The 12,489-nt window shown below is 35.6% G+C and overlaps 1 protein-coding gene across 1 annotated transcript in view; it reads left to right on the forward strand.

Moving 5' to 3' along the window:
* Nucleotides 1–11,664, forward strand: part of CFAP90 (cilia and flagella associated protein 90) — a 30,443-nt gene extending 18,779 nt beyond the window's left edge. Inside the window, exons 2-3 of the mRNA XM_003340595.3 lie at nucleotides 8,560–8,676; nucleotides 11,113–11,664. Coding sequence (XP_003340643.1) covers nucleotides 8,560–8,676; nucleotides 11,113–11,292 — 297 coding nt within the window. The 3' untranslated portion in view covers nucleotides 11,293–11,664. The remainder of the gene's footprint in view (nucleotides 1–8,559; nucleotides 8,677–11,112) is intronic.
* Nucleotides 11,665–12,489: the final 825 nt, after the last annotated feature.

A 12,489-nucleotide genomic window follows, 5' to 3' on the forward strand; every position in this document is an offset into this window, starting at 1 on the left:
AGTTCAGCAGTTCTAAGTGTGAATACTGCCCACCACATCTAACACCCTGGGAGCAGCAGGGCTACTAGGCTACATAAGGAGGGACTAAACATCTCATATCAGGAACAGAGCAAGTCAAAGCTCAAAGGTGTGAACTTCCAGACTCAGAGAAAGGCAGTGCCTAACACACCTGGAAATGTACCCCATTTATGATTGAGGGGTCAGAGAGCAGAAAAGTGGCTAGAAATTAGGGGGAGAGGAAATGGCAAATGAGATTGTCAGAAGTCCCAAAAACCATTTAAAAAAGGAATCTTCACCATGAGATTTTACCAGCTCAACCTGTCTTTTCTCTGAACTCTTCTTTAATCGTGAGGATATCTGCCTTGTAAAGAATGTATATCCATGTAAGTTCTCTTAGGCTCCAGATATCCCAGATTTAGGTTTCTTTGTCCCATTGATCCCTAGCTGGTTGCTTGGAAACTTTGAAATATTTCTTTTTCAGTTCAGTTTGTATGTGGCATTATTCAGAACATCCTTGGAAGGTCTTCCTAGGTTCCATACAATGCAGACCAAACTCTACAGAAGAGCATAAGATTGTTAATGTTGCAGTAAAGTGTATATCTGGAAAGTAGACTGATGATAGGGCTGACAAGTGAGATAACAATTGGAAGGTCACTTTATACCAGAACAATAGAATCATAAAACATGAAAGAGTATGAGAGAGAGCTTAAGAAAGCAAAATAAATGTTTTTGTTTTCCTGTTCATTTTTTAAAAATAATTTATTTTATCCTCCAAATACTGAACACTTTTAAGTCAGAGAAAAATCCCATTGAGAGGATCTAATAGAATACCAATAGTTATAAGAATCAGAAATGGGGATTTTGTAACATTGTCCATGATTGGGCAAGTAGTACTTCATAATAACATCATGCCTAGATTATTTTTACTGTTTTTTTTTTCACTTGAAATGAAATAGGCAGGAATGAATAAAGGAATCAATAATAGATGATGAGAACAGCAGAAAACCCAATGGAAAAATCAAAAGGAAACACTCACTGAGTGTGAGGTCTCCTCTCTCTCTCTCTCTCTCTCTCTCTCTCTCTCCTGACTTAACTTCTCTCAGTTTTACTAGGAATGGCCAATGTGATTGCCAGAATCCTAAATGAGCATCCCTTTGAGTGAAACTGCACTTTTTTTGAATGATCACAAAATTTATCATGGTAATATGTACAATAATGAAAACAACTCCAGAGTGCTAGAAATCTGGATGAAGAACAAGCAAGTGCATGGGAAATGTGATGCCTTCTTTCCTCTCCCATTGATAAAGTTGACAATAAACAGCTAAACAGTTATTTAAAAGCCAACATTTTCAAGTACAGGGCAAGAAGCATGTAAATGATGAACTGCCATGTCTGAGTAGTTAAGGCTATTATGTAAAGGCTTTCAAGATGAAAGGCTGAGCTTATAAGAATTCAGAAGAGGTAGGAGAGAGTGTCAGACTGACAGTCATGATGGAAATTTCTTTCTTTGTTTCTTTTCCGTAGGTCTAATCTTAGAAATTATACAAGTATCAGTTCCAAGGCAGAAGTACAGTAAGGGCTCTCTGCAAGTAGGGTTATTAACTTGCCCAGGGTCATACTGATAGGAATGGAAATTTCTTAAAACATCCTTTCCATGACAGTGGAAGCCCTGACTGACTCTGATGCTGAGGGACAGGACTAATTTTAATCTTAAAAGCTAACAAAATCTTATATAAGACTGCTATAGAATAAATGATTTTAGGGAATATGACTTGATCATCTGAAAATCTGGATTTTTATAAAGATGTACTATATGCCAAATTGTAGAGACCCCCTTTTAAAAACTCTTACCTTCTGTCTTAAAATTGATACTAAGCATCAGTTCCAAGGTGGAAGAGGAGTATCTACTGCGTAATTGGGGTTAAGTGACTTGCCTAGGGTCACACAGCTAAGCAGTATCTGAGGTCAAATTTGAACCCAGGGCCTTTTGTCTCCACCCTGTCCACTATCCTACCTAACTACTCCAGCCTAAGTATTTTTGAAACATTATATGGGTACAGATATTTTGGCTTGGAATGCACTGACCATCTTTCAGAAGAAAGAAAGGTTAGGAAAGGTTAAAATTAACATATGAACCAACACATCTACAAAAAGAATATTAGCATTAAGAAAAATGCAAGATACATTATGATTTCTTTTAATATGAAGGTGACATGACTATCCCAGAGGCACACACACAGATTTTGTGCCCTGCTCCCTTCCCCAAACCCCCAGCAATCAGCAGATGGATTGAGAATTTGAATCTGGAATCTCTGCCTCCAAATTCAGTACTTATTACAGTACTTAACAAATCTTGACTGAACAGATTCATATTGCTTGTTTATATGACTTAGCTATCATCCCATAGGACAGGGAGAGGTAGTACATTGGATAGAATGCTGGACCTGGAGTTAGGAGGACTTGCATTCACAAGTTCAAATTTAGCCTCAGACACTTACTTGCTATGTGACATTGGGTAAGTCACATAATCTTTTGACTCAGTTTCCTCATCTGTAAAATAGAGCTGGAGAAGGAAATGGGAAACCTCCAGTATCTTGGCCAAGAAAACCTCAAATGGAGTCACCAAGAGTCAGATATGACTAAAGGCTGAACAAGAGCAATGATCTCATATATGACTTTGAACAACTTATTTAACTTTTCTGCATTTCAATTTTTCTTCATCTGTAATATTCAGAAGTTGGATTGGTTGACCTCTAAGGCTCTTTCAAGCTCTAAGTCAATTATCACATGAAAATAAGATGCATTGTGACCTCAGCAGTGGCTTAAAAGGATCTACATAAAAGTATCTATGATCACAGCAGTAGGAAAGGCATCCGTCTGGAGGCTACTGCAAATTGGCACAATTTAGAGAGTCCTTCCCTTTCAAAGGAGAGAAAATTGTCAGGGGAGAGGAGGTAATGTCGCACCCAGTGCTAAAACAAAGACCTCAGATGGGCCTTTACATTTATTTATTTAGCACGTAATGGGTGCTTGGCAATACCTGACTCCATCTGCCACATACAACTCATAGGCTTGATACAGCTCTTTTCAGTGACTTCTTATTTGCTTAATTTTCCTTGTCCCATTGATCATTCCCTCTCTCATCTATGATTTCAATTAGTTCATAAGAATGTATTAAATGCTTATTATGTGTTTGGCACTATGCTAAATGCTGGTGATACAAAAGAAAAGACAAATGAAAGTCCTTGCCTTTGAGGCACTCACAATATGCTGTGGAGGGCAACAAAGAAGCAATTATTTATCAATAAGCTCTGCACTACAATTAAAAGGGAATGGGAAAGACTTCCTGCAAAAAGGTGGAATTTTACCTGAGACTTGAAGGAAACTAAAGAAGCCAGGAAGCATAGATAAGGAGGGAGAATATTCTAGGTATGGGGAAGAGTATTTTCTCCCTAGTTCTTTCCTTATTCCTTGCTACAAACTTGCTTAGTTACACCCCGGATCTTCCTTAAGAAATTTTCAATTTTCAATTCAGGGGTAGCTAGGTTACTCAGTGGATTGAGAGTCAGACCCAGAAAGTGAAGGTCCTGGGTTCAAATCTGGCCTTAGACTCTTCCTAGTTGTGTGACCCTGGGCAAGTCACTTAACCCCCATTGCCTAGCCCTTACTACTCTTCTGCCTTGGAACCAATACATGGTATTGATTCTAAAATGGAAGACAAGGGATTAAAAAGAATTTTTCAAATCACCTGGTCATGCTCTTAATCTATTGCTATAGAATATAGAATAGCAGAATTTAAGAGTTGGAAGGGATTTAAGTAGCTATGTAATCTAAGCTAAAGTCAAAAGGAATCACCACTCTACCTAACAAGTGCTTATTCTAAGCTCTGCTTGAAAACTTCAAAGGAGGTGGAACACCACTTTTCAGGAATCTTGTTCCATTATGGGACAGTTAATAGAACTTATTCTATTATCCTAGGCCAGTGATGGTGAACCTATGGCAAGGGTGCCAAACATGGTACACAGAACACTCTGTAGGCACTCACCCAGAGCTCATTACTAGAAAGGCAGAGGGGGTGGAGATGCTCTCCTCCCCCTCTTCATTGTGCCTGATGACTTTTTTTCACATCCCTCGCCCTTCTGCCCAGCAGCTCAATGGGAGCTCATAGCAGGTAAGGTGGGTGACTTACAGGTGGCAGAGCTGGAGGTGAGTAGAGCACTCAGGGCATTCCCTTCCCCTTCTCCAAACATGCATCTCATCACCTGCCCCTCTACTCAGCAGCCCAATGGAAGTGCTTCTTCTCTACCCTGTCTGGGGTAAGGGGGGAAGGACATAGCATGGCACTGGATCTAGGGGGTAGGGGTGGGGCCTGACCCTCTATCTCTAAAAGGTTCACCATCACTGTCCTAGACTAAGGTCCAGGGAACCTTATATAATGATAAAAAGAGAAAGAGAAGCATATTGATGCGTTACATGTTTGTTGGATAATTTTATCATCTGGATATAGTGGAAAGAACCCTAGACTTATTATTCTAGTAGAGGCTCTGACACTGTGACCTTGGCTAAATTGCTTAATCTCACCAGGCCTTATTTTGTTCCTTTGTAAATTGAAAGGGTTAGCCTAGATGATTTCTGAAGTCACTGAAACTCTAAGATTAAAATTCTATTTCACAGGCATCTATGCATACTGAGAAGTCTGCAGATTCTCTCTTTCTCCATCACACCACTGGGGTGAATGAATGAGTGCATGAATGAGTCATCATGTGGGTATTTCTGAGAACATTAGTGTTCTAACTGTGTGATGCAGCACACTGGCAGAGAGTCTTAGGTTATTAAGGTGAGAGGGTAACTGGGGACTTTCCCAAGGTATCAGGAGGATAACTGAATGAATATTTGTGCTTGAATGAGTCAAATTATGGGTCTGTCTTTGAGTATGCATTTATACTCGCATTCTGACTGTGTCAACCAGCAGACTAGTAGGGGATGGAGCATTATTAGGGGAAGAAGATAACTCTAAGTGACTAATTAGTTAGCACCCATTCGGTTATAGATCAGTCTGAAGGATGAGTGAGTTGGTAAAGCTTATTAATTTATTTTGAGTGGTTTGACAAAATGACCTATGGAGCAGACAGGATCAGTGGCACAATCCAAAATTCTTCCTGTTGGCAGTCAACAAGAGGCAGAATTAATGAAAAAAAAAGTAGAGAAAATTTTTTTCTAGAAATTAGAGAGCTGTATAAGTAGAATGGATTGCATGGAGAGGTAGTACGTTTCCTTTCAGTGGAAGCTGACTATTTGCCAGGAATATTGAAAAATGAATGCTTTTTCAAGTACAGGTCAGACTGGTTTGCCCCTGAGCACTCTTCCAAATCTTTGTATTCTAGAATAAAATTCTGCATGTATAGAATCAGAACTATTGATAACAAGACTTTAATAATATTTTACACATCGACTACAATTGTCATGTGTTTTTGTTTATTCATTCAATTAATATTATACCTTCTACTTGAGGGTTTAATAGTTCATAAAAATGATAACTTGGATTCTTTGCAGATGATCAGAAAGAAAGATTCAATATCATGTACCTAATTGCACCTAAATAAAAGAACTGTAACACATATAAATGGTGTCACTTATAGGTCTACCATGAAGAGATTCCAAGGCCAATTATGTAGAATTAAGCTAGGCATAAATGGCATACTCACTACTGAAGTATAACTAAAGAATCAATCAGCACATCAGGTTTTTTCATCCTTTCACCCATGTATCAAAACAAATCACATGACTATGGAGTAAAGCAAAAAATGGAATGCAAGAATAGAAGTTTAAGCAACATATTCATTCAGTCATTCAAGAAGCAATTATTGTCTGCAATGCACAAGTCACTAGGTTGAGTGACTAGGATTATAAAGACAAAAAGAATATCTTTGCTCTCAAAGACCTCTCACAATTGGATGGATGAGACTAAAAGGTACATATATAGTGATACACAAAATCTATATGTTGATAGGATGCAGCCCTGGAAAACTGAACAGGCTCAGTTTTCATTCACACTGTGTCAGTGGCCTCACTGAACATACTCAATACAACTATCAGTGTTCTTTAGCAGCTCATTTCTTTAAAGTGATATGGCTTTTCCATTCTGAGCTGCTCACTTCTCTTTCCTCTTGGATGTGGCTTCCTTTTTAAAAAGTGGTATTTGTTGTAATCAAGAAAATGGAATAGAGAAGAAAAATGCTTTCCTTTGTTTCCTCTCAGTCCACTGTTCTTATAACATCTTGTGATTTTAATCTCTAGGTAGATGCATCCTGAATTCATTGCCAATTTAAAGTTCATTAAAGCTTTTCCTCCTTGTTTAAAGATTCTAAAATAGTTCCCAAGCTCTCTCCCTCTCCCTCTCCCTCTCCCTCTTCCTCTTCCTCTCTCTCTCTCTCTCTCTCTCTCTCTCTCTCTCTCTCTCTCTCTCTCTCTCTCTCTCTCTCTCTCTCTCTCTCTCTCTTTCTCTCTCCTCTCTCTCTCAGAATAGAAAATAGAACTTAGAATTTATCGCATTTTTAGACATAAAAATCAAAGCAAACTTTATAAAACAAATGTAAAAAATCTCTTTTAAGCCCATGGGAAAATGATGGTAATGGAAAGGGGTTGGTAAAGTAAGCAAATGCTCCACCATATAATTGTCCCTCTCCAGTGAGAAGAAAAAAAGAAGACTAAAGGAAGGGATTTTATTGGTCCTTTCTCTTTTCCAGATCATTCTGGCCAAGAAGTATAGGATTTGCCTTCAACATGATTTGTGCTCACATCATTCTCACCACCTCAGTTAGGTACTCCATGTAGATGCTCCTCTTATGACCTTTCCATGGTGCTTCTTCCTCCTTGCTTCTCTTCATCTTATTTCCTCAGTTTCTCTTTGTATCTAACCCATTAACTCCCATTAAGTCCTTCCAATGGCAATCTGGATAGTTTGACCTCATGTCAAGTCTCAAATCCTCTTGGGTCTTAAAGAACCCAGGAAATGGGACCATCCACCAACATTTAGCTCTGTCCTTGTCTCTCTTTGCTCTGTGTTCAAAACTTTTGTCAGAGCTCCAAAAGGACATATATAAAATATATAGAAGCTATTTTTTTTTTGGTGGAGGGGAAGACAATAGAGGTTGTGATGAGAAAAGAAGGAAGAGAGTTTAATCCAGATATGGTGATCACATTATGAAAAAACACAGAGATTGTCCATAAGATAGAGTATTGTGAGTTAGGGATAGTAAGAAAGTCGGTTTCACTGGACCATAAAGTGAATGGAGGGGAGAAATATATAAGAAAGCTGAAAAGACTAGATGAGGTCAGGCGATGAAGAATTTTGAATACCAAATAGAAGAGTTTCTATTTGATCCTAGAGGTGACGGGCAGCTGTTGGCTCTTAGCAACATGATATGCTCAGATCTTTGCTTTAGGAAAATATCTTTGGGGGCCCTCTGAAGGCCAACTGGAAAGGTGAAATATTTTAGTTGGGGAGACCAGTCAGAAGTCTAGGAGAGTGGTGATAAGGACATGAACTTACAGTGGTCTGAATGAGTGGAGAGGAAATGTATGCAAAAGCAATTGTAAAGAAAATAATGATAATATTTGGCAACTGTTTTGGAGATGTGAGTTGAGAGAGATTGAGATGTTAGAGATAACGCAAATCTAGTGAAGCAGCTCTTCATAATTAATGTTATCCTCTTCGAATGATTCAGCAATGCATGTTTATAAAGTTGACCAAAAACACCTTTTTAGCCCTACCTTAAATTGTATTTAGTAAGGGCTAAAGATGCTTACTTCACCAATGTCACCAACCCCCATAATTCCAAGAGTCAAACAGAGTGAAACTGATCACAGATACCTATGATGCCTTAGACTGTGCTAAGACCTATGCTAGAAACAGAAGGCAAAAGTAAGAGAGTGAGAATAAAAAAGAAAAAGGCAAGAGAGAAAAGAGGAAATAGGATGGAAGGGGAAAAAAAGAAAGTTGTTTATGGGATTATGAGATCAATTTCAGGTGCCATGCAGCTCTAAGATATGGCTCTCATTTCAGCCAGAAATCTACTCTGCATCTGGAAATATTAATTTTTATGACAGGAACTAGCAAATGTGGGGAGCATACTTTAAAATACTCATGCTGGAGTACAGCAAGATTGATTCCTGAGTTATAATATTATAAAAACAGAAGGAATAGACAAATCCGAATGCAAATTGAAACATATCATTCTTTTTTTTTTCCTTCATGTACTGTTCTCTAGTGAAAGCAATATGTGTCTTCTTTCAGAACATGATGAGCATGGAAATTTGTTTTATATGATAATATGTGTACAACCTATATCATATTCCCTGCCGTCTTAGAGAGAGAGAGAACATGGATTTCAAAATAAAAGAAAATGAACATTGAAAAATTGTATTAACATGTAATCTGGAAAAAATTATTGTGATTTAAAAATATGGCTTTAATCATTAAAGTTCCCAGTTCTACCACTTTGTAACATGTATGTTATTTTCAAATAAGCAAATTAATTTTTTCCTCCTTATTTTAAGACAGGAGTTGTTAATGTATATGATTGCATCTATCAAAGGCCTCCAGATTACAATCAACATTTGCATCGGGATGATCGAGAACATGCCAAAAGTATAGGACTCAAGGTTAATGAAGAGGTAACTTTTTGACAGATTGACTGTGGTCATGCTCTTTTTAAAGAAAGTTTAAAAAATTAATGAGCTCAATTAATTATTATAATAATAACAAAAACCCTAAACTTGATGTACAGTTTATTTAACTTAAGAATCCCAGCAGCTGTCATGCATCTGAATGTGTAATAGTAGGTATGGACATCTCTCATTTTTTTATGTCTTAACCCTTTATTTAGAATAATCATTATTTTATTAGCATTACTAAAAATAAAAAAATATTATTTTTTATATTTGAATGAGCTAATCTTTTGTAGATAATTTATTTTTATAGATAACATTTTAAAGGGACCTTCAACATTCTAAGAATGACAATTATACTTTGGCTACAAAGATCACAACAATTGTTGAAATTTAGAGCTACTGAGACCCATATTACAATAGAGTTTTAAATTTATGAGTGTGTGTCTTATTATTTTGCTGAAACTATTAATTGGCACATTTTCTTTCTTTGCTGTTTCTTTGGAGTTTTCTAAATGAATAATCATGTTGTCTATAAAAGAGATAACTATTCCTTTTTTCCCCTATCCAGGCCTTTAATTCCTTTCTTCTTATTGCTATCGCAAACAATACTGAAACTGCCAAATAATAGCAGGAAGAGGACATTCTTCCTTTATTCTTGCCTTTAATTAGAGAGAGCTTCTATTGCATATACACTTTTATCAATTTAAAAAGACATTCTGTACCTACGCTTTATAAGGTTTTAATAAATATGAGTGTTTTATTTTTTCAAAATACTTTTCTGCATCTCATGATATAATCATGTTGTTTGAAGTATTTTGCAGTGTCAAACCATTCTTATATCATTGGTATAAATTGAATTTGCTCATAAAGAATAATTGTGTGAATATGTTGCTGTAGTTTAGTAGAGTTTTCACATATCAGATTTTGAGAACGATTTGTACAGGATAATAATTACTTGTTGCTTTTAAAACATTTGATGGAATTCACATGTAAATCTTTTTGCTTCTTTATGGCTTGTTTAGTTTCACTTTCTAAGACTGGGTTAAGAGCTCTATTTTTTATTCTTTATTTTTTTAAACCATTACCATCTGTCTTAGGATCACTATTAAGTATTAGTTCCAAGCCAGAAGAAGGGTAAGGGCTAGGCAATGTGGGTTAAATTGATTTGTCCAGGGTTACGCAGCTAGGAAGTGTCTGATGTCACATTTGAAACCAGGACCTCTGGTTTCTTGGCCTGGCCCTCTATTCACTGAGCTGTTCTTTTATTGTGGGCATATTTATTTATATCCATTTCCTTTTAGTTTTGTTGTATACACACACACACACACACACACACACACATATATATATATATAATATATAGTATGTTGACATTCTTTTTATTTCTTTTATCTTTTTTTTGAATTTTCCTTTTTTCTATATTGTCAATTTTAATTTCCCTCTTTTTTATTAGGCAAAAGGTTTAGTCATTGTTAGTCTTTTCAAATATCCATTTTTTACTTTGACCTTTTCTTTAGGATTTTTGTTGTCCATTTTATCATTTCTCATTTAATTTTAATGGAGAAGACAGTATAAGAGATAACATGTAAAAAGCTAGGTATGTAAAAGATTCCTATAGAATAGATGAAGGAAACATGAATGAAAAGGGTTTCTTGGATATGGATCTGGCAGTGTCCTGCACTGCTGTCATCTCAAGTCCAGCTTAGTTAGGTTTGGAGAGACAATGGAGTAATACAGATTTTGACTACAGCAAATACCAAGTTGAGGTGCTTCCCTCTGCAGTGATGGAGTGATGAAATACACTGATAAAACTGGGGATCCTTAAAGCATTGGAGCATACTTTACATCTATAGAAGGCAATAATCTGCAGTAGAACAAACATGGGATTTAGAGGTTCAGTTCCTTGTCCTACTATTATTTTTCAGGGATTACCATAGATAAAATTAATTCACATCTCTGGAGTTCAGTTTCATTATATGTAAATAGAAGCTTTGGGACCAGATGATGTCAAAGGTCACTTTCAGCTTTAATCTATGATCCTATGAACAGGAAAGACTCAGGTGGGATCTAGATTTTCTTTGTCTTTTATCTTTTTAAAAAGGTATGATCAAATTGTGATTTTTGCCAAATTGGGAATGCCATTACTTATAAAACATTTCCTTTTTGTCATGAGTTGTAGAGAAGTTAATCACGCCATTTAAAAATATTTTTAATGATTCTGTTCTGAAAAATTTTCAAGGATTGCATATAGTGATGGTAATGAGCCCATTCATTCTTTTCCACAATAAATGAACAGGCCTGCCTCCCCCAAACATTATAGTCTTATATAATGCTGGCAGAAATTATTAGTTTGGCAAGAATCAATAAGGCAGACATGATGTTGGGTCATTCTTATTTTAGTCAATGTATGATGTATAAAATGTCTTTTATTTTTAATAGGAATGGGCAAGACCTATTGGAGTACTGTCATCTTCTATTTATGGAAGACATATATATAAGCCTGTAGAAGAACTGAACAGAGAACATGTGAGGGTTAATTATGTGAAGGGGGAGTTCTACCGGAAGAATGCTATCACCTGCATGGAAGCACCTGGTTTTGGACACATTGCTCCATCCTAAGGTTTTCAGTGTATCCACTGGTTTAATTAAGATAGAATAGAAATGTATAGCTATAAAAGGATGAGATAAAAAGGACTAGTGAAGGTTGATTTAGTTTTTACCTTCAATTATATTTTTTTAGAAATCAAAACTACTGAGGCTATAGTTATAGTATGATAATTGTCACAACCTCTTGGCTAAATATCTACTATAGGAATCATCTCAAAATTGTTTACTTGTTAACCAGTTTTCTTTATAGTTTAAGGACCAGATGCAATATTTCTAAAGCAAATTTATAGTTAATATATTTTATGTCAAAGTTATTTTGATTAAATGACATTATTTTCCTACAACATGCCCAAACATAATCTAATAAAATACTCCCCTCTCTTATGATGGATTTCTTTGATTTGTTTTCTAGGAATATAATTTTAGAGCATTTCTAGGGACTTCATCTTTTACAACAGGCAAAAATGAATATTCAGCACTTTTCCCAAGGTTCTAGGGCACATTAGGTTTTACTCTTATCAAACAGCAACTAAATTTTAAGATATGTTTCGGTTCAAAAATACAACTTTGTACTTTGAATGCCATTTATTTGCTATAGCAAAAAAAGTCATGGGACAATAGCAATATAAATCTATCATTAATTCAGAATTTTTTTATTTAAGAACAAAAAGCTAAAGTTCCTCTTAATGCTATACTTGGATTATATATTTGGATATTTTTTCATTTTGGAAGCAGCTATGTATACATAATATGAATATATAATTTTACTATAATGATACTTTAAATTCTTATTTGGAAAATAATTAAAAAATTTTTTTCATGTTAAAGGCAATTCAATTAATGTAGACCCTTGGAATAATATCATTTACTATGATTTAGTTTGTTGTAGTTTAACCATGAGATAGTTAAATTTAATTCTAATTTTCCCATCATTAGGTTTATTGTTATGAATTTATGAAAAGAAGTATCAAAGAATCTATACTAATAAATTGGCAGTTATTTCAAAGTTAAGTAACCATAGAAATACTTCTGTATTCATCCCCAAAGACCTTTTATATAAAGTTGCCTTTTGATTTTGATAACGGAGTAGCAACATTTATTCTGAATTCCTTTGAGAGCATCCTCAAAACACTTTGATTCTAAGTTCTACTGAATTATGCCTGTTAATTTTCCCCTCAGTCATGTTTACCAAGAAAATCACTAATCTCT

Source organism: Monodelphis domestica, chromosome 3 (assembly GCF_027887165.1).
Source record: "Monodelphis domestica isolate mMonDom1 chromosome 3, mMonDom1.pri, whole genome shotgun sequence".
NCBI lineage: Eukaryota > Metazoa > Chordata > Mammalia > Didelphimorphia > Didelphidae > Monodelphis > Monodelphis domestica.